General features: G+C 39.4%; 3 protein-coding genes across 3 annotated transcripts; 1 reads left to right on the top strand and 2 right to left on the bottom strand.

The window, feature by feature from the left end:
• The first annotated feature begins 211 nt into the window (after positions 1-211).
• Positions 212-8,278, top strand: churc1 (churchill domain containing 1). The gene is made up of 4 exons (XM_056259914.1): positions 212-292; positions 685-820; positions 2,111-2,181; positions 7,926-8,278. The coding sequence occupies exons 1-4, from the start codon at positions 254-256 to the stop codon at positions 8,016-8,018; spliced, it is 339 nt and encodes a 112-aa protein (XP_056115889.1). The 5' UTR covers positions 212-253; the 3' UTR covers positions 8,019-8,278.
• A 1,680-nt stretch (positions 8,279-9,958) lies between these two features.
• On the bottom strand, positions 9,959-19,918 carry ttbk2b (tau tubulin kinase 2b). Its single transcript, XM_056259913.1, has 15 exons — positions 19,720-19,918; positions 17,586-17,726; positions 16,469-16,616; positions 16,244-16,317; positions 15,982-16,122; positions 15,759-15,863; positions 14,967-15,032; positions 14,751-14,843; positions 14,551-14,676; positions 14,323-14,480; positions 14,039-14,234; positions 13,287-13,498; positions 12,742-13,195; positions 10,901-11,520; positions 9,959-10,606 (listed from the first exon to the last, which is right to left on the bottom strand). The coding sequence occupies exons 2-15, from the start codon at positions 17,652-17,654 to the stop codon at positions 10,288-10,290; spliced, it is 2,781 nt and encodes a 926-aa protein (XP_056115888.1). The 5' UTR covers positions 17,655-17,726; positions 19,720-19,918; the 3' UTR covers positions 9,959-10,287.
• Positions 19,919-21,240: 1,322 nt separating this feature from the next.
• Positions 21,241-25,359, bottom strand: slc35f6 (solute carrier family 35 member F6). The gene is made up of 6 exons (XM_056259911.1): positions 25,172-25,359; positions 23,780-23,852; positions 23,353-23,524; positions 22,989-23,204; positions 22,698-22,808; positions 21,241-21,837 (listed from the first exon to the last, which is right to left on the bottom strand). Exons 1-6 carry the CDS (start codon positions 25,246-25,248, stop codon positions 21,359-21,361), a joined length of 1,128 nt encoding a protein of 375 aa, XP_056115886.1. The 5' UTR covers positions 25,249-25,359; the 3' UTR covers positions 21,241-21,358.
• Positions 25,360-25,674: the final 315 nt, after the last annotated feature.

Genomic DNA, 25,674 nt, shown 5'->3' with positions numbered 1-25,674 from the left:
ACGGATTTTTATATATATACAGGTCATGGAAACGTCACATTTTTAAACGAAAAAGACAACAATCCTTTCTTTCAATCGCAGATATGATGAACGCATGAACGCACCGCTGGGGGCGCTATACTCACCAATCCTACAGAGAATACACAGAAGAAGACGAACACGGAAGCGTCTCGGTGCTTTGCATGGTGCTTTGATCTCTTTTACTGTCTATGTTTGATCTGTGCTATTAGTTTTCTTAACTGACTGATCCGAAATGTGTACTGGATGTATGCAGAAACAATATCCCGACAGGGTGAGTTTATGATAATTGTGAATGGCACACCTCGCGCGAATCCTGCTGCTATATGTTCCTTTGATGCCATTAAAGTTCAAAGAGGCAGATGCAGCGCGGGTTGTTGGTTTCCAGTCAAAGATGAGCATCACTGCACTTATGTTTCCTGAAAAGTTTTGTGCTTAGTAGATAGCCAAACTATCTACTAGCATTAGGCATTTAGCTTTTCCCATTAATTCTTGAGACTTAATATTTAATAGCACTATTTAATAGTTTAACTTGTTTTGTTTATTTGTGCACTGGGTTCAAGCGGGCATGATTTATTTATTTACATTTATTGACAGTGTTAGTCTCTTAATATTTTTGCTAGAAACTGTATTTCAGGTGTTTACTTAATCTGTTATGTGCAATAGGGTAATACCTGTCTCGAGAATGGTTCATATCTCATGAATTTTCTCGGATGCGCCAACTGTCACCAGCGGGACTTTGTGCTGATCAGTGACAGGACGATCGTGAATGAAGATGAGGAGGAGATTGTCACTTACCTGCGTGAGTCACGTGACGTCACATCATTACATGAACATATTCCCCAGAGCCATAGAGAGAGAGAGTTGCGAGTCTTGCGACCATAGACAGTATAAGAAAGGGGTTCCACCGCCATAGGAACTTTGGAATGCGGAAGTAACGCGTGTCGTGGAGCAGCCAATAGTTCCAAACACTGATAGTTTCTCCATTGAACCCCATTCATTTTCAGTGCTTCAGAAGTACGTTCGCTGGTAAATTAATGAAATTACTGTATTTTTTTACTTTTACACACATTAGCCGACCTCTCGTGAATCTAGTCTGTAGTTATATTTAATGTAGCCAGTTTTAGTAAATGTTTATTGGAAGATAATAGGTTAATTGCAGCGATAGCTTACGTGACCAACACTTCACTAACGTTAGCTAACTGGTAACCTGATGTATATAATATATAATATTTTTAATAATATTTTATATGTATATATATATATATAACCTATATATAATATTATATACACACACACACAATTCATTTATTTAAATGGGTTAGGGAGGGTTATGCATGTGCTTATATGTATTTAGGAACATAGTTAATTCACTCATTAACTATCTCTCCGGTTTAATTTTATGAAGAATATTTTTCGGTTGAATATTTACCGAACATTGCTGTATAGTCGTTGCTTTCTACGTTATGGGAGCAGTCTATTTCCCTCCTAAATCATTCATTTGTACATGCACAGCGTTTATATTTTGTGTTGGTTGGAATTCTGAACGGACTGCAGACCTCTTTGCGTGATCACGAAGGTAGGCTAATGGCTGAATCGGAATTTATAAGCAAGATCACGGGAATCAATAGCCTAATACAGCCCAGTTGTGCTAAAATAAATATCATGAGACGTCCATCATCAGATGAATGACATGGAAAAGTTAAGTTAGAGCCGCTAAAGCCAGTGCTAACGTACTACCCATGCGAACATGAACACTATGCTTTTCCCTCCAAAAAAATAGCCTAAAACTTATCTAAGTTGTCACCCTGCCTCTCCAAATGCAAAACTGACATTAACAAAATGCAATAACAGCTTAAAAAGTACTTGGGTGTGTGTTTTATTTTATATTTACCGTTTAATAATCCAATCGCTGCTGTCTGTCCATAGAAGAACATGACAGCCCGCGTATGTTTTGGAACTAATGGGGCTTACATGAACCACGTGACAGCCGTCGCGGCGACATCAAAGCGTGTCGCAACTCTTTCTCTCTATGGCTCTGATATTCCCTAAATGTCTCAGACTGACGTCATCAGTATTTGCTTTTCCTCAGATATGTGCAAGAACTGTGATCATGTCATAGCCAGACATGAGTACACCTTCACTGTGGTGGATGACTATCAGGTGAGCCGTGTTTCTAAATGTTTAGAAATAAGATGCTAGGAGTTTATTAGAGATAGTTGTACAATTATAAACAGACCAATACGGTTTAATCACACACACTCTCTCTCACACACACACACACACACACATATATATGTATATAATATACAGCTATATATATTCCATCTGACTTCCCAATATTTCAGCTCAAATCGTCACCTGCTGCTGACGTCGCAGTCTTGTTGGAACGTGGTGGCCACTCACCAACCATCCCGAAATCCTTCCATCTAGATCCAATATGATCAAAGATGGCTGTAAAAATAAATCTGTATTGTTTATCCTTTTGATCTTTCATAAAATAAAATAAAAATCACAAAAATCTAACATTTCATTTAAGTAAAAGTTTTGAAAGTGGGATGAAACTCACATTATGAAATACATGTTTTTCTCCATAACACGTTGGCCACAATTATTGGCACCTCTAGAATTTTTTATGAGTAAAATATCTCGGAAGTTTATTCCTGTCAATATTTAAAAAAATTAGCACACCAGGGTGACTAGAAACATGAAATTGTCTAGCTATGACTTCTTGTTTAATCCCCTTTTCTCAATATGTAAAATAAGTCTCTGATGTCCCCAGACTGTGTATGTGAATTTTTAGCTCAAAATACCCCACAGATATTTTTATATAGCATCTTAAAATTGTCACTTTTTGAGGGAAAGCAAAAATGCACCGTTTTTTTGTCTGTCCCTTTAAATGGAAATGAGCTGCTGCTCCCAGCACAGAGGGCAGAGCTTCAACAGCTTGTGTCCTGAAAATTTCAAAAACTTTTAGCCTAATTTATGTTCAAACCGGAGTCAGACAAAGATGGAGAGACTCAAGAAGAAGTGACAACATGTAGACAACTTTTCTAAATGGTTATTTGATGAATTTATGAAGCTTATGTGTATTTATCTTATCTTATACTGGCTACTAAAAGTTCAATAAGAAGTATACCCCTAGAGTCTGCGAGAGCAGGGGCGGAAGAAGACTCACAGACTGACCTCCCGGTAATGACCCTTGCAATGAACATGACTTGAATGGAAAATGTAGCAAGACTCTTGAGAAACCAGCAGTTGGACATGTTCTTCAGATTTGCGTGTGTGGATGGGCGAAAGTAACATTAACCCATGGTCTTAAGGTACATCAAGGACGGAAGAAATGCCTGAAAACCACCAACCCAGGGCCCCGCATTGACCAGATTCTGTCAAGAAGAAGGTTAAATCAGTCGGGTGAGAATCAGCGGCAGGAAGAACCCCACAGTCCGCAGAGAATCAGCACCCCAGGGAATGAGTAGGAAGCTTCAGGCAGAACCACCAGTCCAAGACAACAACCAGCCCACCGCAAAAAAGAAAACATGCAAGGACGTAAGCCGTTGGTGAAATGGCCAAAATCTAACAGCAAGGAGCGGGAAACCATCAACGCAGACTTAAGCCTTATCCTAAATAACATCAAAGGGTCAGCCGAGAAAAAGCTGGAGAAGATGGGCGACCTTATTTACAGCTACGGAGAGGAGAAATGTGGAGTAAAGGAACAAGTCAAAAAGAAACGCATGCTTCCCACCCCCAAGTCCCGTCGGCTGCAAGAAATCCAACAACTTGTAAAAGAGAGGCGACGGCTAAGAAAGTTGTGGAGAAAGGCGACAGTGGAAGAAAGGGAAGGCATCAACGTACTTCAAGAGGACCTAAAGCACAGGCTCTCAAAACTCCGCCGAGCAGAAAGCTTACGGATGCGCCGGAACAAGAAAGAAAAAGCCAGAACTGATTTCTATAAAGACCCATTTAAATTTGTGAAAGGCATATTCACAAAGGAGAAGAGTGGATCCCTGAAAATATCAAAAGACCAGGTTGAAGAGCATCTGAGAACCATCTATACAGATGGGAAAAAAGATGAACCAATTGTTGTCCCCACTGACATCCCTCCAATATCATCACCACAACATCAGTTTGATATCAGCCCTCCCAAGCTGAGCGAGGTGAAGCAGGCAGTGAAAAAGGCAAGAACGGCATCTGCACCAGGCCCTAACGCCGTACCGTATAGTGTCTATAAGAACGCTCCAGATGTTTTAAAAATTCTGTGGAAGAACATGAAGGTGGCGTGGGTCAAGCAAATTATTCCGAAAGCCTGGCGAAGAGCGGGAGGGGTGTTTATCCCAAAAGAAAAGAATTCGACCACCATTGAACAGTTCCGCCAGATAAACCTGCTGAACATTGAAGGCAAGATCTTTTTCAGTGTATTGGCACAACGACTGACACAGTATTTAAAACAAAACCACTTCATTGACACGTCAATTCAAAAGGCTGGCATCGCAGGCTTTTCAGGATGCCTGGAACATAACAGCATTATATGGCATCAAATCTAGACTGCAAAGAAAGAAGGGAAAGATTTTCACGTCTTGTTCCTTGATCTGGCCAATGCCTATGGTTCAGTTCCTCATCCAGTTCTGTGGGCTGCCTTTGATTTCTTCCAGGTTCTGACTACAATCACAAATCTAGTGAAACACTACTTCCAGGATCTACAGTTTTGCCTTACAACGTCAGACTTCACCACAAATTGGCAACTGTTGGAAGTAGGTATCATGGCGGGATGTACCATCTCCCCATTGGCCTTCACGATGGCAATGGAGATCATTATTAGAGCCTCGAAATGGGTCGTGGGAGGAGAACGACTACAAAGTAATCAGAGGTTACCACCAATTCGGGCCTATATGGACGATCCAACAACACTCACAACAACTGTCCCCTGCACCAAAAGATTGCTGGAGAAACTTCATCAAAATATTACATGGGCGAGGATGAAGTTAAAGCCCAATAAGTGCAGAAGCATCTCCATCATGAAAGGCCAAGTTACAGATCAAAGATTTCATGTTGGAATTCCACGTTGTTTAAGTTCTGTTGGACTTTATGGACATGGCAAGTTGGAATTACCAATCACAAGGCTCGTTGAAGAGTTCAAATGCACCAAAGCAAGGCTTGTCATGACCTTATCTGAATCTGAGGATGCAGTCATTCGAACAGCAGCCCCCCGGGTGGTAGCAGGAAGAAAATGGACTCCATCAGAAGCTGTTCAGAGTGCAAAGTCTGCGCTTCATTTCAGAGATGTGGTTGGACAAGTACAGCATGGAAGGGCAGGGTTCGGACTCATCCCCAAAACTCCTCTGTGGCATAAAGCAACATCAGTGCAGAAGAGACAGCTAGTGGTAGAGGAGGTTAGGAGACAGGAGGATGGAGAACGACATGCCAAAGCCGTATCAATGGCCAAGCAAGGGAGATGGACCAACTGGGAGGGCCTGGAGAAAAAAAAGCTCAGCTGGCGTGACATCTGGCAAATGGAGGGAGCTCAGCTGAGTTTTGTCATCAGGGCCACATACGACCTGCTACCCTGCCCCCAAAATCTGAAAGTGTGGAATGGAGAAGATCCTGCCTGTTCCCTGTGTCAAGTACCTGCATCCCTAAGGCACATTCTATCGGGGTGTACTACAAGTCTCACACAAGGGCGCTATACTTGGCGGCATAACCAAGTACTCAGAGAACTGGCATCAATAATGGAACAGAAGCGAACCACCACAAACAATCTCCTACAAACATCGGCAGTACAGGTCAACTTAACAAATTTCGTACCAGCTGGCCAAAATCAGAAACAGAGTACAGCACCTAAGGATACAAGCTTCTTGCAGTCAGCGCGGGATTGGAAGTTGGAAGTGGACCTTGATAAGAAGCTTGTATTTCCCCCAGAAATATTGGCTACAACACGCCGACCAGACATGGTCCTGTGGTCTCCAACAACAAAACTAGTATATGTTGTGGAATTAACAGTACCATGGGAAGAGGGAGTTGAATAGGCTTATGAGAGGAAAAAGAATAAATATTCCGACCTAGCAGCTGAAGCATCCCAGAATGGCTGGAAGACCAGTATCTTCCCAGTAGAGGTAGGATGCAGGGGATTTGTTGATACATCTACCACCAGTTTGCTGAGAAAGATAGGGGTGAAGGGTCGCTGTCTCCAACAGGCCATCAAGTCCATCTCAAGTGCTGCCGAGAAAAGCAGTATCTGGCTCTGGATCAAGCGTAAGGACTCCAACTGGGCAGCAAGGTAGAGACAGATGGTATGCGGTCAGGCTTAGGCCCGACTCAGGGAGAAGGACGCCCCTGCCATGCAGAGCCCATCAGGGATATGGAGGGTATGGCATGGAGGGGGGTGTACCTGGGATGCTGGGTACACTGTTGAGCCTTATGGAGACGTTGTGGGCTTCAATCAACGAAACGTCGATGAAGCAGGGTGCCCACCTGATGACTCCAATGACATACCTTATCCTCCTTCTTCCCCACTCCAAACCGACCGATAAATCGCGTTCCCGGGGGCGGGGTTTATGTCATTTTTAGGGTTAGTGATGTCACTAACCCGGGAGGAATGTCGTGTAGTCCCTACCAGCCGTTTGTTGTAGTCCTTAAAATGCTATTTCTTTAAAAGAAAATGTCTCCCTTTGCTTTGAACTTTGAGCATTGTGACTTTGCAGATGTTGTTTATGTTGTTAACAGCAACAATACACACTAACTAAAGTTAGAAAAGTGAAATCATAATCAACCACCCCTTTAACAGGAGAAAAAATATGAGGAAACACAAAGGCCAAATTCCCTTAATCATCCATTACAAGGAGTAAAACTGAAACTTCAAAAGGGACTGGATTTATGGTCAGATGAAAAAAAAAAAAGAAGCTTTTTGGCAGCAACTCCACCAGAGCAAACAGGAATAAAAAGTACCCAATACCCACGGTTAAATATACTGGTGGATCTTTAATGTTGTGGGCCTATTTTTTTGCTGGAGGTCCTGGACATCTTGTTCAGATCCCTGGGATCATGGATTATAGAGTAAATACCAACAGATAAAAAAAAAATCGAAACCTGATGGCATCTGCTAGAAATCTTATAATGGGCCGTGGCTGGATCTTCCATCAGGACAACGACCTAAAACAAACATCAAAATCAACACAAAAATGTGTCACTGAGCACAAAATGAAGCGTCTGCCATGACCGTCCCACTCTCCAGACCTGAACCCTATAGAAAATGAGTGGGCTGAACTGAAGAGGAGAAGCACTGGGAATCTGAAGGATCTGGAGAGATTCTGTATGGAGGAATGGTCTCTGATCTCGTTATCTCGAACATAGAGATCAAACATAGACTGATCTCGAAACTCAGAGCTGTTATCTTGGCAAAAGGAGGTTGCAAAAAGTATTTAATAAAAGGGTGCCAATAATTATGGCCAACGTGTTTTGTAGAAAAGCATTTATTGCATAATGTGATTTACCCACCACTCTCAATTCTTTTGCTTCAATGTAAGGCCAATTTTTTGAATGAACGATTAAAAGGATAAACAAGTCGCTTATTACTATTGTAGTCTAATAATTATTTAGTTATTGTCTCAAAAAGCAGAAGTAACAATAGTTACTAATCTTTGCTGAATACCAGTTAAACATTAAAACAATAATTTTATTAAATCAGTCATGACGACAACATTGGCCCATCTCTTAAGATAAATTTGACAAATTCTGATAAAAAATGACAAAATATATAAATAAATAAAATTCTTCTGAGCCATACTTTTAAGTTTATGTAAATAGTACAGAACATGGATATTAAAATGTTGGACGAATTAATAGGATTTGCTTAGTTTGTTTAGGTTTTTAAAGGGGATTTTTATTTTATGATGTATTATTCTTTTTTTCAGGAGTACACAATGTTGTGTATGCTGTGTGGAAAAGCAGAGGATTCCATCAGTGTTCTGCCAGACGATCCCAGACAAACAGCTCCTCTGTTCTAGAGTATTTGCACGATGGAGGGAGCCATGAAATATGCAATGTAGACACACTGTCACGATTAATCCAATAGGATATATTGCAGAATGCATCGTGTTCTTTGTTTCTACTGCTTCAAGAGGTTCACAGTATGGTTCCGACTCATAAAGACATGAGTTTGAGAGTCATTTACAAATATTATACCTAATTATGAGCCATGGTTCCTTATGCTTGTGTTCATCATGTTTGATTTGCTCACTCTATGAAAAGGAAAGTGTGTATTGTTTCCCAATGTTAAAATGCTTCTATCCCATCTTAAGGCCAATTCACACAGCAACGACAGACGGCAACGTACACTTCATTGGGTTTTGTCGGAGCTTGTTGTTTCGCCGATTGAACATGCTGAATTGGAAGAATGTCGGAGAAGTGGCGTGCTGTAATCTGGTGACTGTGAATTGGGCTTTCATATGCAGTGTTGTTCTGTCGCCAATTAAATGAGTCTGCAGTGGGAATATCTGATTTGCAAGAAAGGTTAGGTTTAAGTGGATTTGCAAATGTTAATCGCAGACAGGATTTTTGTTACTATGCAACACTTACATAGAACATGATTGATTTAGTTAGATGAAATGTTTTAAATGGTACACACAAAATAAAAAATCAGATTCCTGCTTATTACTAATAAATACTTACATTTCAGTCTATATGATGTCATACTGTATTTCTAGTGTTAATACAACAAAATATTTTGTATGCTTTGTCTAAAACTATGAAACAATGCATTTCGTTTATTAAAATAATGACAGCATAATGTCATCACAAAATCAAGCATTTGGTACTTGAGTACTTATTTATTCCATTAATATGAATACATATACATTCCAACATGGTAACTTTTTTGCCTGATTGAAATTTGTTTGTTAGCAAAATACAGTACATGAAGCATGAGGTGGAATTTCTTTTTCTTAATATATTTATATCTATATACAGTTCAGATTATGTACAATTCGTATGATAATAGACCATCCTCCATTCCGCAGTTGTGGGCTTATACTGATGCTTTTAAAGTAAAAGTACTTTCCGAGGACAAAACAGACGATTCAGAACAGAACAACTATTCTAGATGCACAGCACAAAATGGAGTCGTGGTAATGACTCGGTAGTTACAATACCTTTCTTTGTACATCCGCAAGGGTCTCTCACTCTTAAGACAACTTTCAATAAATGCCATGACAGAGAATTCAATCCCAAAATCCACAGAAGCATCTTGGCATAAGCAGCCAATTTATCATACTGTTCTTGCTGATGTATTCAAGTAATATGGTAATGGGACTATAGTGTTTGAATCAAGAGTTCCTTTAAGGGTCTAGTGTTTCACTGCAATATATCGGCAAGTTTCTTACTGATGTTATAACTATTTACAGGGACTGTTAGTATGATATTGCAGGCATGGAAGAGATTATACTTGGCAATTGCAAGGTTGCTGACCCTTAATGTGATGGCGAATTCACCCAGTAGCAAGTAATAAAGCTACATTGTCAGGTACGTAACCACATACAATAAATAAATAAATACATTCTATAGATGATACAGTTTACAGTACATACATTCCCTGAAATACATATATACACATGCTTGCTTGGACCAGATGTATCTATACGTGAATGATATCACATTGTATAGATGGCTGTGGGTTGAAATGAGCATTTAAGATTAAACGCTTTGACCAATGATTAAAAAAACAAACAAACAAAAAAAGATAGAAAATGTAAGGTTAGAGTATCTGGAGTGCCAACAAAACTTGAAACATACTGTTTGACAGAATACAATGAGTTACTAAGTGCAGCCCCATTGTTTTCACATTTCAAACAATCTCACTGATAGTGGCAAATAGAAAGTGTTTAAAATCTGACATGTGCAACAACAAAAAAAAACATGAAAAAGGTGATTTAAATGTAACAAAAAAGTATATGGCACAAACTATATAGTGTAAAATAAATAAATAAAAATAATTGCGATGAAAAGCAATGGGCAAGTTTTTAGGACAAAGTTACACAGCGTCACTGGAAAGTTCAGCATGTTGATATTTCATGTTTTCCTAAAATGTCAAAAACATGATGCTTTCAAGTAGTCACAACCAACCGGCAAATATCCAGTCGTTTATCACTTTACTTATCAAAACATCACTTGTAAAAAGGCTACAGTTCACCAGGCTTCATCATGTGATGTTAAAAGCTACTTTTGAAACCGGTTGTCAAATTACTGACAACTCACGCCATCGATTACAAGCTTTTCACTTTATTTGCCCGTTTTGGTTGTGGTTTTGCTCTCAGGACTTCCTGCTCTGACTCTGGTGCAGAACCCTGACCCGTGATTTACTCTTAAGTCACTGATTCGAGGAGGCGGGGAGGCTGAGCAGCTACTTGGCGACTGGCTGTGACCCCCCTCGAAACGGGAAGGGGAGGAGCTTAGCGAGCGCTGCAGAGAGGAGGTGGTGGTGCGCTGGTAACGACTGGAGCTGACGCCCATCCCACCTCGCTCATGCATGAGCTGAGAGAGGTTGTCCAAGAGGTCCGTGTCACCGGTGCTGCTAGCGCGAATGCGGTAGCGTCTGCGTCTGAAAGGACAATAACATTAAATATCAGATTTCAGACTGATTCAAACTAATATTCGAGTCATTTGTTCAGGAATCAAACTGGACCATCACTTGGACTACATTGGTCACGCTGTATGTTTTTGATTATCTAAAAAGAACCAGCACATAATAGTTTTCATGGACTACACTGGTATCATTGCATGTGTGGTTTTTGCGTGCAGCCAATGAGGACAACTCAATACAGTGAAACAAGGAAGCTACTAACTTGCTACATTATAAAAAAAATACTAATTTTGAAATTCTTGCTTCTCTCACCTGTTCTCGCCACCTGTGCGAAGGGGCGGTTTGCCTGGTGGCGGCCGAGGAATAAATCGAGCAGACAGCTGATCCGGTCCTAGTGTGGGGCTTATGGGTCTTGGTATTTTACTCTTGCCTGACAGAGGTCCAGAAGAGGAAGACAGAGAGAGCGGCTCCTCCACCTGCCAGTCTGACCCTCGAGAACCGGTGGGAAAGGTGAACTTGTCACGCAGCAACGCTGAGGGGAAGTGCTCACATGACAGCGACAGAGATGGGGAAAGCGGAGCTGGAAAACCCCTGCGAGTCGGAGAGTCCGGGTCACGGACCGGGATGCGACTGGTTCGGGGGGAGAGTTCACGAGGTGATGCCGGGGCTGCATCAACACTGTGTGCAGTTGTCTCACCCTGGTTAGGGGTTGAAGGAGTCCCACCGTCAGGACAGCCCGAGTCACTCTCCACATCCTTGTCAGAGGCCTTGACAGAGATAATGTTTTCATCTGGCTTCTTAGGGCTTTTAGAGGGTGAAATAGCTGACACGTGGTCGTGCTCTTTTTCCGCAGGGCCTGATGGATTGTCAGGCTGAGAGTTGTCTCCTGTCTTCTGCTGAGGCTGAATGGGCTGTAGCACTGCACTGGATGACTGTGAAAAGAATAGCATTAAGAGACAAGACATTATTTATGGAGCCCTGCAGAGATAATACTCTTACAAATGTGCTTTTTTCTTAATGTACCATCCTTTGCTTGGCCAAAATATGAGCTCTGGTGAGATTTTCTGAGCTTGCTTCACTTTTGATCTGATGTTTTTGATATACAGTAATGGGTAAATCCAAGTTGCTGGCCAAAATCCGAGACGATGTTGCAGTGAAACTACTGCAATGCACCCATAAACTTTCACTACACACTGCTACAGTTTCCCTTACACAATGAAACATTATGGAAACGAATTGTCATTTCCTGTCTTTAATATTTAACATTACAGGTACACTATTGTTCGGGGGTTTAGGATTTTTGACAGTAAATACATTTATAATACTCCAAAAGATTTCTATTTTAAATCAATGCTGTTCTATAAAACTTTCTATTCATCAAAGAATCTTAAAAAAAAATGTTAATAAAAATATTAAGCAGCACAGATGATTTTTACAATGATAATAATTTCGTTAGCAAACATGTAACTATAATTGAGTTCTTTCCATTGATCAATTTCTTTCTTTCACATTTAAAAGATTTCATGAGGTTAACTTAAACGTTACTTGTGGTCAGTCTCCACAAATACCGATCAACAACATGCTTGTTTGCTTTGCGGTCCCTTTAAATAAAGTTTACAAGACTAAGCATTCGATCTACGTGAGAGCATCCACCTTTCTACAGCGTTGTTGGCAGGGCGGCCAGAGCGAATTTTGACGCTCTAGCCGGCGGCGGTGTGAACCCACAGTAAGAGACTTCTTTCATCATCATAATCCTACTGTTATTCCAACTCATTTGCAGGCTCCACATCACACACACATTTGACACAGGTTTTACGAATGCCCTTCCTGACACAACCCAGCACTCCAACAATTTGGCATATCCAATGCACCTAACCTGCATGTCTTTGGGGGAAACCGGAACACCCTTTGACACAGGGAGAACATGCAAACTCCACAGAGAGGACTCCTGGCTCGAACCAGGGACCTTCTTGCTGTGCCTACCCACTGAGCCACCGTATCGCCCCCATAAGACACTTCTTTCAAAAATATTACAAATCTTACTGACCCCAAACTTTTTAACAGTTGTATAATTGTGACTTGATATCTCACAATGTGGACTTTTGTTTAGGAATGCAAATTCTTCTACTCAGAATGTAGCATGAGATATTTACCTGCTCAAGATGTGACCTGCTGAGGTGGACCATTGACGCAGGCTGTATTGTGGGAAGTCTTCTTAATCCAGACAGGCCTATTACACCAGACAAACCCGGAAGTCTGGCGAATGGAGGTCCAGTGTGGCAGACACCGGTGTGGAATTCTGCTGAGGCCAGGCTGCTAGCACGCTGAGGCAAGGGGTCGGACCAGGTGCGAGGGAGGGCGAGGGGGCTGGAGGAGCGTGGCGAGAGTCCTGAGCGTTCCTCCTCATCTGGTTTAGAGCCAGCTGAACCACTAGCGCCTTCAAGCTCAACTAGGACCCACTCCTGTGAGTCACCCTCTTGAGGGACGGGGCTGAGGTTGACGGCAACGTAACCGCTACTGGCTGCCCCCTCCTCGTCCTCCAAAGAGCCCTGCTCGACCCGACAGACAGACCTGTCTTGGGACACACCTGGCCGCTGCTTGCCTAAACTAATGAGATGAAGAAGGAGAAGTGGTTATGATGTCTCTAGGGACCAAATTCACATTTATAAGGAAATTAATGAAGACTTTGTTTACGGACTAGGCCTCAAGGAAGCGTTCAATGGTGGGTTTGGGTTCGGGAGTCAGTCTCTTGTCTAGCCCCATGCTCTGACTATGGCGTATCCTTCTCAGCAAAGGAGCCACACGGTCGATGAGCAAGGTCTCTGAGCGCACACGTCTGGGAGAGCCCTGGATGGAGCCACTGTTGGGGCTCTGGTTGCCCTCTTTGCTTCGCTCCTCCTCACTAGCCACCTGAATCAGAAAAACAAGCTCATGACTACCTCCGACTTCAATACATACTATTTGGACCGGCGAAAAAGATGATGGGGAGGGTATAAGTAACATTAGGCCTACTCTTTAAATTCTTCTAATGAATTCTTCTAATGAATATGGTAACATCCTAAAATGTCAAATGTAAACTGTAAAAGTTCAAATAATACAAGTTTTGGCAAAAATTAAAGTTTTTATAAAACGATAAACCTCACATTCCAGCCTAATAAATGATTATGGATGTTATATAATTGGTCTTGACAAATGAAATGAAATGAGATACAGAAAAGCAGAAATACAGTAGTTACCACAATCATAAGATGCGGAAAATGGAAAAGAAAATGGCACTGAGACAGTCAGTTCCCTTCAGATATACATTCATATACCCCCCCCCCCCCCCCCCCCCTTGGATCACGTGAAAGGTTTATTTCAATGACAGAATGGCAAATTTAACCAAAAGGCGACAGGTTTACAGGTATGTAAGTAACAGAGTGATTAGCAGTCCTCCCATCTGAATAGTACCTTTCTGATTAGCGGCTGAACGTGGTTGAGGTTTCGGTCGCGACTACGCTCCACATCCTCCCAGACATCCGCACCCTGCGCAGGCTGTGTTGGGATGGGGGTGCAATTATCAGCCTCGCTGAGGCGCTCAGCCTGAAGGACGTCCTCTGTGTTCTCACGCTGCAGATCACCCGGGATCACAGAGGCATTGGCCATGCTAGGAGGAAAAATTCATTTGACAATGTAGACCTCAGTTTATATATAGACTCAATACACCATTGAATTATTTGATGCAGGATATCTACCCCAAATATGCAGGTGTGAGGCGGGTCAACTGCTGGGCTGTGGTTGTCAGGGTTCCAACATTAAGCGTGTCCTCTGAATCCGTTCTCTCCCAGTCATACAGGTCATTTTCCACCACATTGCAGCTTTTCATACTGTTGTCAAAGACTGACATCAGGAGCTACAACACAATGAGTATGTTAGTGAATGGGTACGCTTACAAAAATCTCTGCTAAAGAATGGCTCTGGACCTGATAATCCGGTTTAGTGTAGTAGTCCAGATTGGAGATATGGTCGAGGAAAATGTTAAACTCATTTGGGAGGTGCTTGAGCATGAGGCGATGGTTGTACGTCTCCTTCATATTTCCGACCTGTTCCTATATTGATAGCAGGATTAAGAATACCAGCAGATCTTTTATCAATGGAAAATTACAATTTGAGCAGAACTTACTTTGTCTTTGATTTTCCTCCAGGGTAGCTGACCCACCATGAACTCCACAAGCATATAAAATAATGACCAGAGGTCATCATGTCGACTCATTTCCTTTGAAAATGAAGGATGTGCATTTTAGTGAAATATGAACAAGTAATATGACCTGCTGTGTAAAGGACACCTGATCGGCATCTGCCATTGGCTTGAGAATGTGTGCAAAAAGAGAGGAGTTACCTTATTCTTGTGAGCATTAATTGAGGCATAACGGACGGTCCCTCTGAATCCTGCCACTAGTCGTGGCTTTGGACAATAAAGAGAATGTGCAGTCATAAGAAAATATATAGAAACACATTACAGGTAAAGTATTTTTGTTTTGTTTTTTAACCAGGAGAGAACCTCACTGAGAATAAAATCTCTTTTACAGGAGTGTCCTGGCCAAGATAGGCGGCCCAATTATTCAAACACACATAACAATAAAACAATACAACACACAATAAATTAGTATTAAAAATACAACCTCAGAAGCTTCAGTTCAGTCAAAGATGAAAATTCGGTCAAAATGATGACATTGAAATTTAAGTCAATGTAGGCTACACTTACAAAACTTCACATCCACCTCTACCTCTTTTTGGTTTATTTATGAGAGTTTGAGTATGATTCTGATTCATAAAAGGATTATTTAGACCAGTTTTGTGAACCAGATCAACTGATTCATTGAAAAAAAAGAAAAGAAATCATACTCGAAAGACTCACAAATCATATATCCCAACTTCTCTCATGAGCTCTGAATTCTGACTTAAATTTGGGTTATTTCTCATCCAAATCTTTCTTATGACTTCAGAAGTCTGTAATATAAGTATTAGTCATACACGTTTGGAACAACATGAATGTGAAAAAATTATAACTGAATTTTCATTTTGGGGTGAACTATCCCTTTAAGCAACACTAATATATGACAATAGCATCCTTAAAAAGACAGAGTGATGTTTCATAAACATAAGCTTTAAAATATATCGGATTACTCACTGGACGGACTTCTTGACATGAGTTTGTGAACTGGCGTGCCAACCCAAAATCAAGCATATAACAGGTTCGGCACGTACTGGAAAGTTGGCCCATTGCAAAGTTGGACTATTTGAAAAAGAAAAGGTTTGATGATTAGTTTATATAATCTAAAAGACAAAATAAATTATAGTCAATATTAAAAGTGCTTTTATGCCCAGGACTATCTGTGAGAGAGCAGACGTACGGGTTTGATGTCTCTATGCAGAAAGCCCACAGAGTGGATGCTCTCGATGGCTTCCAAGATTTGTCGGCCCAGCCTGAGTGTGGTGGAGACACTGAATGTGCCATGGCTCATGTTGCGTCTAAGGTCTGCCAAGTTCCTTCCCTGCAGTTCAATGGACAAACATCACTTCAGGTGACTGAAGTCAGGGTTGTTGAGTTACTATGACTTGTGTGAGATAACGTCCATCAATTCAGACACAAGAATAAATCATCTGACGCCCTACCTGAAGCTCCATAACCACATAGTTGAAGCGGTCATTGCGTCCACAGCCAACAAAACGACAAATGTGGTCTTTACCTACAAAATGGTTCAAAATAAAAAAATAGAGAATGTTATACAAATCCATTTGCTTGTTTTTTTTTAAATGTAATACTGTTTTTGCCCATAATAGAGTAGCACTGTAGCACACAGAGTTTCTTTCATCTTAAACGTCTGTCTTCATCTTTACCCTGAAGTCTTTTCAAAACTGCTACTTCCATCTTCAGGACCTGTTTGGGTTGCTGGGCAGACTCCACTTTCAGAGCCACATTGATCTGGTTCACCTGGTCCAGGACTTCATAGATCTCGCCAAAACCACCCCCACCAATCTTCTTTGACTAAACAGGAAAGGAAAACTTGGAATGAATGACAGAGAAATCCAGAAACAAACAAAACAAAATACACTATTGTTCAAAAATGTGTGGTTGGTAAGATTTTTAATTGTTTTTGGAAAGCTCTTATGCTCATTGCTCACCAAGACTGCACTTATTTGATAAGAAATATAGTAACATTGAGAAATATTATCATTTAATTATAAGGTTTTCTATTTTTTAATACATTTAAAAATGTAATTTATTCCTGTGATGGCAAAGCTGTATTTTCAGCATCATTACTCCAGTCTTCAGTGTCACATGATCCTTCAGCATTCATTCTAATATGATGATTTGCTGCTCAAGAAACATTTCTTATTATCAATGTTGAAAACAGTTGTACTGCTTAATATTTGTGTGAAAAATTTGATATATTTTGTTTTTCAGAATTCTTTTATGCATAGAACGTTCAAAAGAACAGCATTTATTTGAAATAAAAAAATAATGTCTTTACTGTCACTTTTGATAAATTGAATGCATCCTTGCTGAATAAAAAATATATTTTTTCCAAAAAAGGGAAAAGAGGTACCCTAAACTTAGGCAGCGTACCGTATAAATCTTTTTTCATTCTATAATTGAGTCGACAGCTTTCAAACTTGTGTTGGAGTACAGATGTTACATGACAGTTCTGGTCAGGCATGAAATAAAATGTCCTAGCAAAACAACAATTTTGTCATGAAATAAAATGCTGTGTCTCGTGACTAGGCCTATTTGTCAGCATGTTGTACAGTTTTCCGTGCTGATGTCAGCACTGCTCAACACACCTGCAGTGTATCGTTTGACTGGGCTCAAAAGGGAAAAAATCCCCTTGTCTGTGCAGAAGTTTACATAAAGGAATCTGACAGCTATCAGAACATCTCTACGGAACTAACAGTGAGTATCTGAATAGTCCTGAAGCCTTGTCCTCCTAAATACAGCTCCTTCAAAAGAACTCACCACTCTCCATCGCTCCCGGACCATGCTCCCGACAGCCAAGATATCAGTCTGCTCCACTGTTCCACTCATCCTGATGCTCAAGAGTGGACTGAGCACACTCAGAGAAGCTCTACACCTCACATCAGTGAGCTCGGGTCCTCACTGAAAATCACAGTAAGATCAGAAAAACATCAAGGCTTCGTTCAGTTGGAACTGCAGGGTTCAGGCAGAAATTAAAGTCTCCAGAGAAGTTTGCAGACATAAGAGAGATTAATTTGCCTACGATGGCTGTAGAGGTGACAAAAATAATGAAAAATGCATTTTATTGGCTGCATCCATTAGGCAGGCCTTCTGTAAAGGCACTCTAAACTACATGAATCTGACCTGTCCTAAGGTTGTCTTTTAAACAGAAGACAAGATCTGTAAAAGAAGCTGCCCTGGTTCTTTGACTGTCACTGCTAGGGTGCAGAGCAAAACTGATGGAGCTAAATACAGTCAAATCCTTGAGGAACAGGCTTACTGTAGGCCTGAAACAAGAATAAAATCGGCAAGACTTTAAGAGCCTAAATGCATATTGAGAAACATTCTACAACTTATTTACCATCCTAAGACTTGTAGATAATGTGCATTATCTTGAATAATAATATGTATTATTTTTTGTATATTATGCATGTATACTATTTTTTTTTTTTTTTTTTATTTAACAGGGACCATACAGTCAAACATAGTCACAATACAAAGCCTGTAACTGATGCGCAGCATATAGAGTTTGTAGCTAATGCTAATTTTCAACTCCTGTCCCTGGTTGGGCATGTCTAAGTACATTATAAATAGATACATACAAATAGAAAACATTCACATTTCTTCAAACACACACACAACCAGAAAAATAACAATGGTTAAAAATGGTTACATTTTTGGTTTGCCTTTAGCCACAACTTAATCCTGAAAGCGAACTTTTTTCAAGTCAGATATGACCTTAATGTCAAATGGTAACGAATTCTAGAGTCTAGAGCTCTTAACAGAAAAGGCTGTCTGTGCGAAGCTTGTCCTACAGTATGGTATTTTACAGTTATGATTTGTGATGCTTCTGGTAACTCTTTTGCTGTTTTGTATTTGAATAAATTTACTAAGTGGCTCGGGTGCTAAATTATTAATACACTTGAAAATTAATTTAAAAAAACATAAATCACTGAAGCTTTCAAAGCTTAATATATTATATTAACTATGCATAGTATTATACTGTCAATAATTGCCTGCAGTGTTGGTGAATGGTGAATTAATATAGGCCTTAAACGTCACCCACTACTTTCTATTGTTCCACTAGTCATATGGTGTAGTGACAATAAAGTGATTTGATTTGTCACAGGCCAAATGCAAAATATATGTAAATAGTCAAGTCCCACCCCACACAAAACTGTTCTGTAAGGCATTGGCAAGTGTGGTTTTTTTTTTTTGTTATCATATCATAAGTATGACTAAATTGATGTGTACGTTTAAAAATGTAATATACAAATTTGAAGAAAAAAACAACAACAAAAATGTTCACTGTAGTTTAAAATATAACATTATAATTGACACAATTCTATTAAAAGGCTTTTACTGAGGATTTAGCCATTAAATCTGTACTTAACAATCAATACTATAATGTTTCCCCCACCAGTCAGAACTGATGGATGAGTTTGCATGCAGTAACGTTACTGTTTTAATAAGGATCATCTTAAGGGTGGCTGCAGCTGGCCTGATACGTGTCTTTATTAGCTGGATGTGTTAATGAATTGTGAGCATTTTAGCTTATGCTAACATCCACAAGCAACGTTGAAATCTGCCGCTGTCTTGTAGATGTTGGTTGAGTCTTTCTCTGTCCTTACCGCATCCAGTGATAATAGAAGGAGACGTAGGACAAGGCTAGCTAAAGCTAAAGCATCAGCCAGAGCCAAATCACTGTACAAAACAGCGCAATGAAACGGTACCGCGCTAGCTAATTAGCCAAACTGTACATCTGCGCCTCAACATACAGCTATTATTGAACATACGGTTGCCAGGTTACACATTGGCAACACAATGTTGTGACAGCTGTAATCCCGTTAATACTGCGGACTAGCTCGCTAAGCACGCGCTCATTCAGGTAACCCGGTGTGTAACGTTACATTACCCCTGTATGCAGCAGCGGACCAAGATGTTTCCCTAGACCTCAGAACATCTTCTTTTGTTCTATAGACCATGATGATGTGAAATGTTAGACATAATAATCCCATAACGTTTAAAAACACAAAATAACGACTGAAGTTCACGTTTTCTGCTTCACTTCTCTCAGCAGTGCCCGCTCGATGACTGAGCGCGAGCGTACCGATGTGACGTCACATCTGGTAGATTGGGTTTGATCCCAAACATCGTTTAGAACAATAACACATAAAAACAAACACACACACACACACACACACACACACACACACACATTATATATATATATAGTTACATGAGTTAACATGAACTAACAGTTAAAAAATACGTATGCATTTATTAATTTTAATTAATATTAATTTCAACATTTACTAATACATTATTTAAATCATAAGTTGCATCTGTTAGTATTATTTAATGAACCTGAGCTAACACGAACAATGAACAGTTGTATTTCATATTAACTAACATTAACAAAGGTTAATACATTACATACTGTAACAACTGTATTGCTCATTAATGTATTAACTAATGACACTTTATTTTAAAGTGTTACCGTTTCTGCAATCATTTGTATTGATAGGCATTGTTTTAAACTTTGCATTGGGATATTGTGCTCACACACTAAAAATATGTTGTGGAATAGTGTACATATATGTAAGTGAAAAATGTCCATTAAAAATGACAAAATTATCACAATCTTGGTTTCATACAGCATTTTCATTGTAGCATTAACCCATTTAGTAGATCAATATTAGTTTTTTTTAATGTTCCCAGAAACTGGCAATAGGTTGGTTACACATGCAGTAGATGTAATTGATCTAATGTCATTTCCAAGTCACTGAGTGAAACAGGTCTGTCCTCTTCATGTTAATTTCACGTACCACAAACAGATGGATCCACAACGTAAAAAATGTTTCTTACAATAATGTGAGAGGGAATTTATACATTCATGCAGAGGGAACTGCAGTCAATCAAATGGAACACAGAAGATATCAATGCTTTATACATTTAGTCAAAATGACACTGTTTTTGAGATTATGGTTCCTTGCACCTCACTATGAAAAAACCTTGCTGAGAGCTACTTTTCTTTTTTTTCTTTTTCTTTTTTAACCAAGAAACTACCATGGACTAAAATAAGATTTTCTTGTCAGTACATAATACCCGTTTCACAGATAATTAATAATATTCCTCAAATAAAATGATTAGAGAAATAATGTGCTCCCAACAACAGCACATCATGTAACAAAAAAAAAAAAACAATAATTTGTTTTGAAACCTATAAAACACAGAATTAAAAACATTAAAATATTACCAGTATTCTAAGATTTTTGGCATTAAAATCATGTAAAAAATATTTGTTTCCATCCCTTTCATAAAGTGATAGTCTGCATACAAAACCATTTTAAAAATCTAAGCATTACTTTCCCTTTTTTATTATTTTTTTTTAGTTGAGAAATGCCCACAAACAGTGGAATTAAGCAATATGGTTCTCAAATATTGATTCAGACTTCTAAAACAACACTAAAATGTGATTCTCTCTTAAAATGGAAACAACTGTTAAAACTAAGAAAATTCTTTGTGGACAGCATTTTGTTCAGCGTCCAAAATTAGCTCTCCTGGGTGGCTTTTCCTCCACCAAGCAGTCTCTCTCTTTCAGGAGTGTCTCCCTCCTCTGCTCTCTGCTCTCTAGGGCAGCAGGGCAGTTTGTCCATCAAGGGTTTGTGGAGTCCATTGTACAGCGCTGTACCCACGAGTAGGATGATGAAGCCCAGAATCTGTAGGCCCTGAAATTTCTCCCAACCCAGCGCCAGACTCACCGCCCAGATGACTAGAGTACGCAGACTGTCCAGCACCATGCGAGTGGTGGCACTTATCTCTTTGGTGACGCTGATGCCAGCGAAGTTAAAGAAGGCGATGCTCACAGTGTTCCCCAGCAGTGCCAGGATAATGAGAGGTTTATGGCCAATCTGACAGAAGGCGTCCAGGGCGTCTTCAAGGACCTGCCGTGGGTTATCTGCAAAACTGCCCACATGGATGTAGAACATCGGGATGAGGAGGAGAGAGAGGATGACAAATCCAAAAAAACCTGAGAAACACACAGAGAGAAGACAACTAAGACACTTGGAAAGAAGTAAGTCTTGCTTAACTGACAACTTTTTTTTAAATAAACATTAAAAATGCATCTGTTTGTCAGTAGATGTTCATTAGTAACAAAGGCATATTGGATTGCATTTTTCCTGATTTCAAAGGAAAGGGGAGGACTGAAAGTCAAATAATATTACTCATCTGTAAGGGTGCTGACAGATAAGTTAATCACAGACTTTTAGGGGGGCTTTAAGATGAAAGACAGAGGTCTCAAGCTCCCCTAAATAGGGTCCAGCAACACATTTGGTATTGAAAACATTTGGTTGTATGATCAACATAGCTTCTTTTATCTTTACTACCTTTTATTGCTGATGTAATCATTCTTAACAGTTAGCTTTTTCCAGCAAGGACAAGTTGATTTGATCAAATGACAGTAAAAACTTTTACAAAAACTTTTACAGCATTTTTAAAAATGCTGTTATTTTAAACATTCTACTCATCAAAAAAATCCTACTATAACTATTTTCAACAAGGATCATAAATGTTTCTTGAGCACTACATTAGCATATTAGTATGATTTCTGAAGGATCATGTAAGGCTGAAGACACATGATCGTAACTGATAGAAAACAGTTATTTTTAAATTGTAATAAAATGTCACAATATTACTGTATTTTTTATTTCTTTCTATAACTTTTTTTTTTTTTTTTTAATCTTCCTGAACCCAAACCTTTGAACTGTATTGGATGAAGTGAGACTATAAGCATTATGACAACATTAGTATTAAGTAGCATCAAAATACTTTGCTCAAACTAGTCATCAGCTATATATGGGAATTGATTAAAAATGAATAAATCTTTACCTTCAGTCCCAACAGCCTTCAGTGGATGCACATTGTGCTTGTAAACAAACTTCTCCTCCAAGACCATCTGGACTGAAACAATAATCTGTGCCATGATGATCAAAAGGTCCCCTATATAACAAAACCAATGGATAATCAGTGATACAATACAATCATCTAAAGATGCAAGATACAATCAGGTAAAAGGAAAATATCCTGATAAACAGCTCATGAGAGGATTTTCCGACTTGTAGACAAAGACAAAGTACATCATTCTGTATGATTAAAAGCATTTGGCAGCACTAGAATTACCTGTGATAACCTCACTGAGCTTATGGGAGTCATTCCCATGGCCGTTTAGAAAGTCAGAAAGTCCAACCACCACCAGACCAAGGATGGTGACTAGGATCCCAATCCACTGGCTGGGCTGCAGACGCCGTCCTAAGAACGCTACAGACAGCAGTCCGGTGAAGATGATCACAGCTCCTCGCAGCATCTGGAAACTGGAGGCGCTGGTCATGTTCAGTGCTAGAGATATGAAGAAAGAGGAAGGAAATCTTCTTAAAACTAAATGGATGTTTTTAGATAATATAAATAAACTTACTTATATAGTTTTAAAGTAGATCTCTGCACACTGTCCAACTCAAATTGAAGTAAAAAGACTATTGACACTCACCAATATACATGATGGACGTTCCCAACATGTCACAAAGGGCAGGGGGGAGGAAAAGAAGGGGGTTGAAACTCTGGCCTGGTTCCATGGTGGGCTCGGGTTTGCGCCGATCATAGCAAAGGAGAATGTGGAACACCACCAGGCAGGACAGCTCTCCCAAAAACATTCCCACAGCCTGGAAGGGTGAGAGGAGGAGAGGTGCGATGAAGGAAGTAGTCATGTATTATTAGGGTGCATGCAGGAAAAGAGACAGAGAAGGGGAAAAGTTCTACGAAGAAAAGGAAATAGAGTCGAAACCAGTTCTCACTCTGTTAAAACATAAGATAATACTTCAGTTCTCTGCTGATCTACTGAAAAAATGTGCTCTAAGGGGAATGTTGATGTGAATAGCGTGTCGTGCATCTTAGTGAGGGTAATTGAATTTCATTACCTGTACAAAAGGGTGGGAGAAGGTATGATCTTGGGTACCATAACATCCAGGTGCAGAGAACATATCAGCCCATCTAGACGATTAACAGATTCATCTCATTAAAGGTGATGATGAGTGTCGTTTTTCCATATTAAAATTCCCTAACTTAATATGCAGTATAACTATAAATAAGGCACTTATGGCAAACATTAGCTCAACAATGGCTAAGATTTTGGATCTGTTTGTCCAAACAATGGTGGAAATGCAGCTTGTTTAGGAAACCTGTTATATTTTTTTAATAATAATAATAAACATTTTTCATACATGAAATGCAGCTCAAAGTGCTTCACAAGCATAAAAACAAATATCGGCAATACAATTTCACACAATATAAAATTAAAAATACTCAAAAGCAACTATAAAAGGTTCACAAGGTAAAATAAAGACAAACTTTCACAATTTCACACAATATCAATATACCAATAAGCAACTTTAAAAATATGTCTTAACCTGCCTTTTAAAAATATGAATGCTAGAAGCCTCTTTCACTTAATTTGGTATAATGTTATAATTTATAATTATGATTATTAGTAATAATGAGCATTTCCATACCACACATCTATCTTTCACCTGCCAGTCACTGTAAGTTTAATAAGTAACTATGCACATGATACACTAAATCACTTTTACAACCATGAAATGACAATTCATTCATGACCTCACGACAAAGAAAAGACTAGATTTAACAATTCGGTTAAACTGATTTAGCAAGACTATTTTAGAAACTGTAAAACCCAGATGCATCAACACCATCAGTGTCAGTTTTTCAGCAGAAATGGAGCGAAACTGTATCAAATATCGTCTGCCTGGAAACATCAAGCATCTGTTTTAGACACAAAGCTGTATCAAGTTACTTAACAGTATTTGTGGCAGACAGCTTCGTTCTTGACAACTTAAATCCGACTGCAAGTTATTTAATGCTGCGGTTGCACTATTGACTAATAGTCACAAGTGTTTTGGTGGCAGAATTGCTGATTTTGCAGCATCAACATGTCACGAAACAGCGGATCATTACTGCACGCGAGTCATGTAATCATCTTGTTCCAAAAAGTGCCATTTTCAACTTTATAGGTGAATGTTGAATTCATACAATGTTACTAAAAAGTTCAATCAAAAAGGTTCATCTTTCTTTAAACTTGTTTGTGTTAACATTCATTTAAAATTAATTTAGACAATACAATTACATGTATTCACAAACAATGAGGACACGATGTACAGTTTTGTGAAAGACGATGAGAAAACATCCTTGTCTGCTCTATTAATAGAGTAAAAGATGTGGGGCAACTAATAAAAGTAAGCAGAAATAACATGTAAACAATCACCATCTAGCGCGTGCGTGCTAACGTTACTTACTTTGCGGATAGTGTGTTAATAGAGCCTGTGGTGAGCATCAGACCGGCGAGAAAGAGCTGATATTTTGTCCAAGCCATGGTGAGTGTGGGACTGAGTGAGTGACCGTGAACATCAGACACTCAAGACACACTGTCTTGAGATTTGTCTATTGCTGGTGATGACTAGCTACTTGAACAGGTCGTTCCACTGTATGCAAAATGCAAATCACATGACGGCGATCATGTGACACACCAGCTGACGCTTTATTTCCGCAGACGAGTGCGCAGATCTTGCCCATAGACAGTAATCTTGCCACATTTACGAATGATAATCGTTACGTTCGTTTCAAAGTGATATTCTCTCCAGTCCTGCTATTATAGCTAAATTAGCTAAATTCAGTATTCATAAATATAAGTCTATGTTTTTAAAGTCAGAGGTTCATACCTAAAGATAATTATTATGTTAAAATAAGAAAGCTATAAAATGTGTATTGCAATTTTTGTAGTTTTATTAATTTATTTTTA

This window comes from Rhinichthys klamathensis, unplaced genomic scaffold (genome assembly GCF_029890125.1).
Source record: "Rhinichthys klamathensis goyatoka isolate OS25496 unplaced genomic scaffold, OSU_Roscu_1.1 h1tg000170l_1, whole genome shotgun sequence".
NCBI classification, from domain to species: domain Eukaryota; kingdom Metazoa; phylum Chordata; class Actinopteri; order Cypriniformes; family Leuciscidae; genus Rhinichthys; species Rhinichthys klamathensis.
Note: the sequence above shows the minus strand (reverse complement) of the source record. Positions and strands in the feature narration are given on the sequence as shown.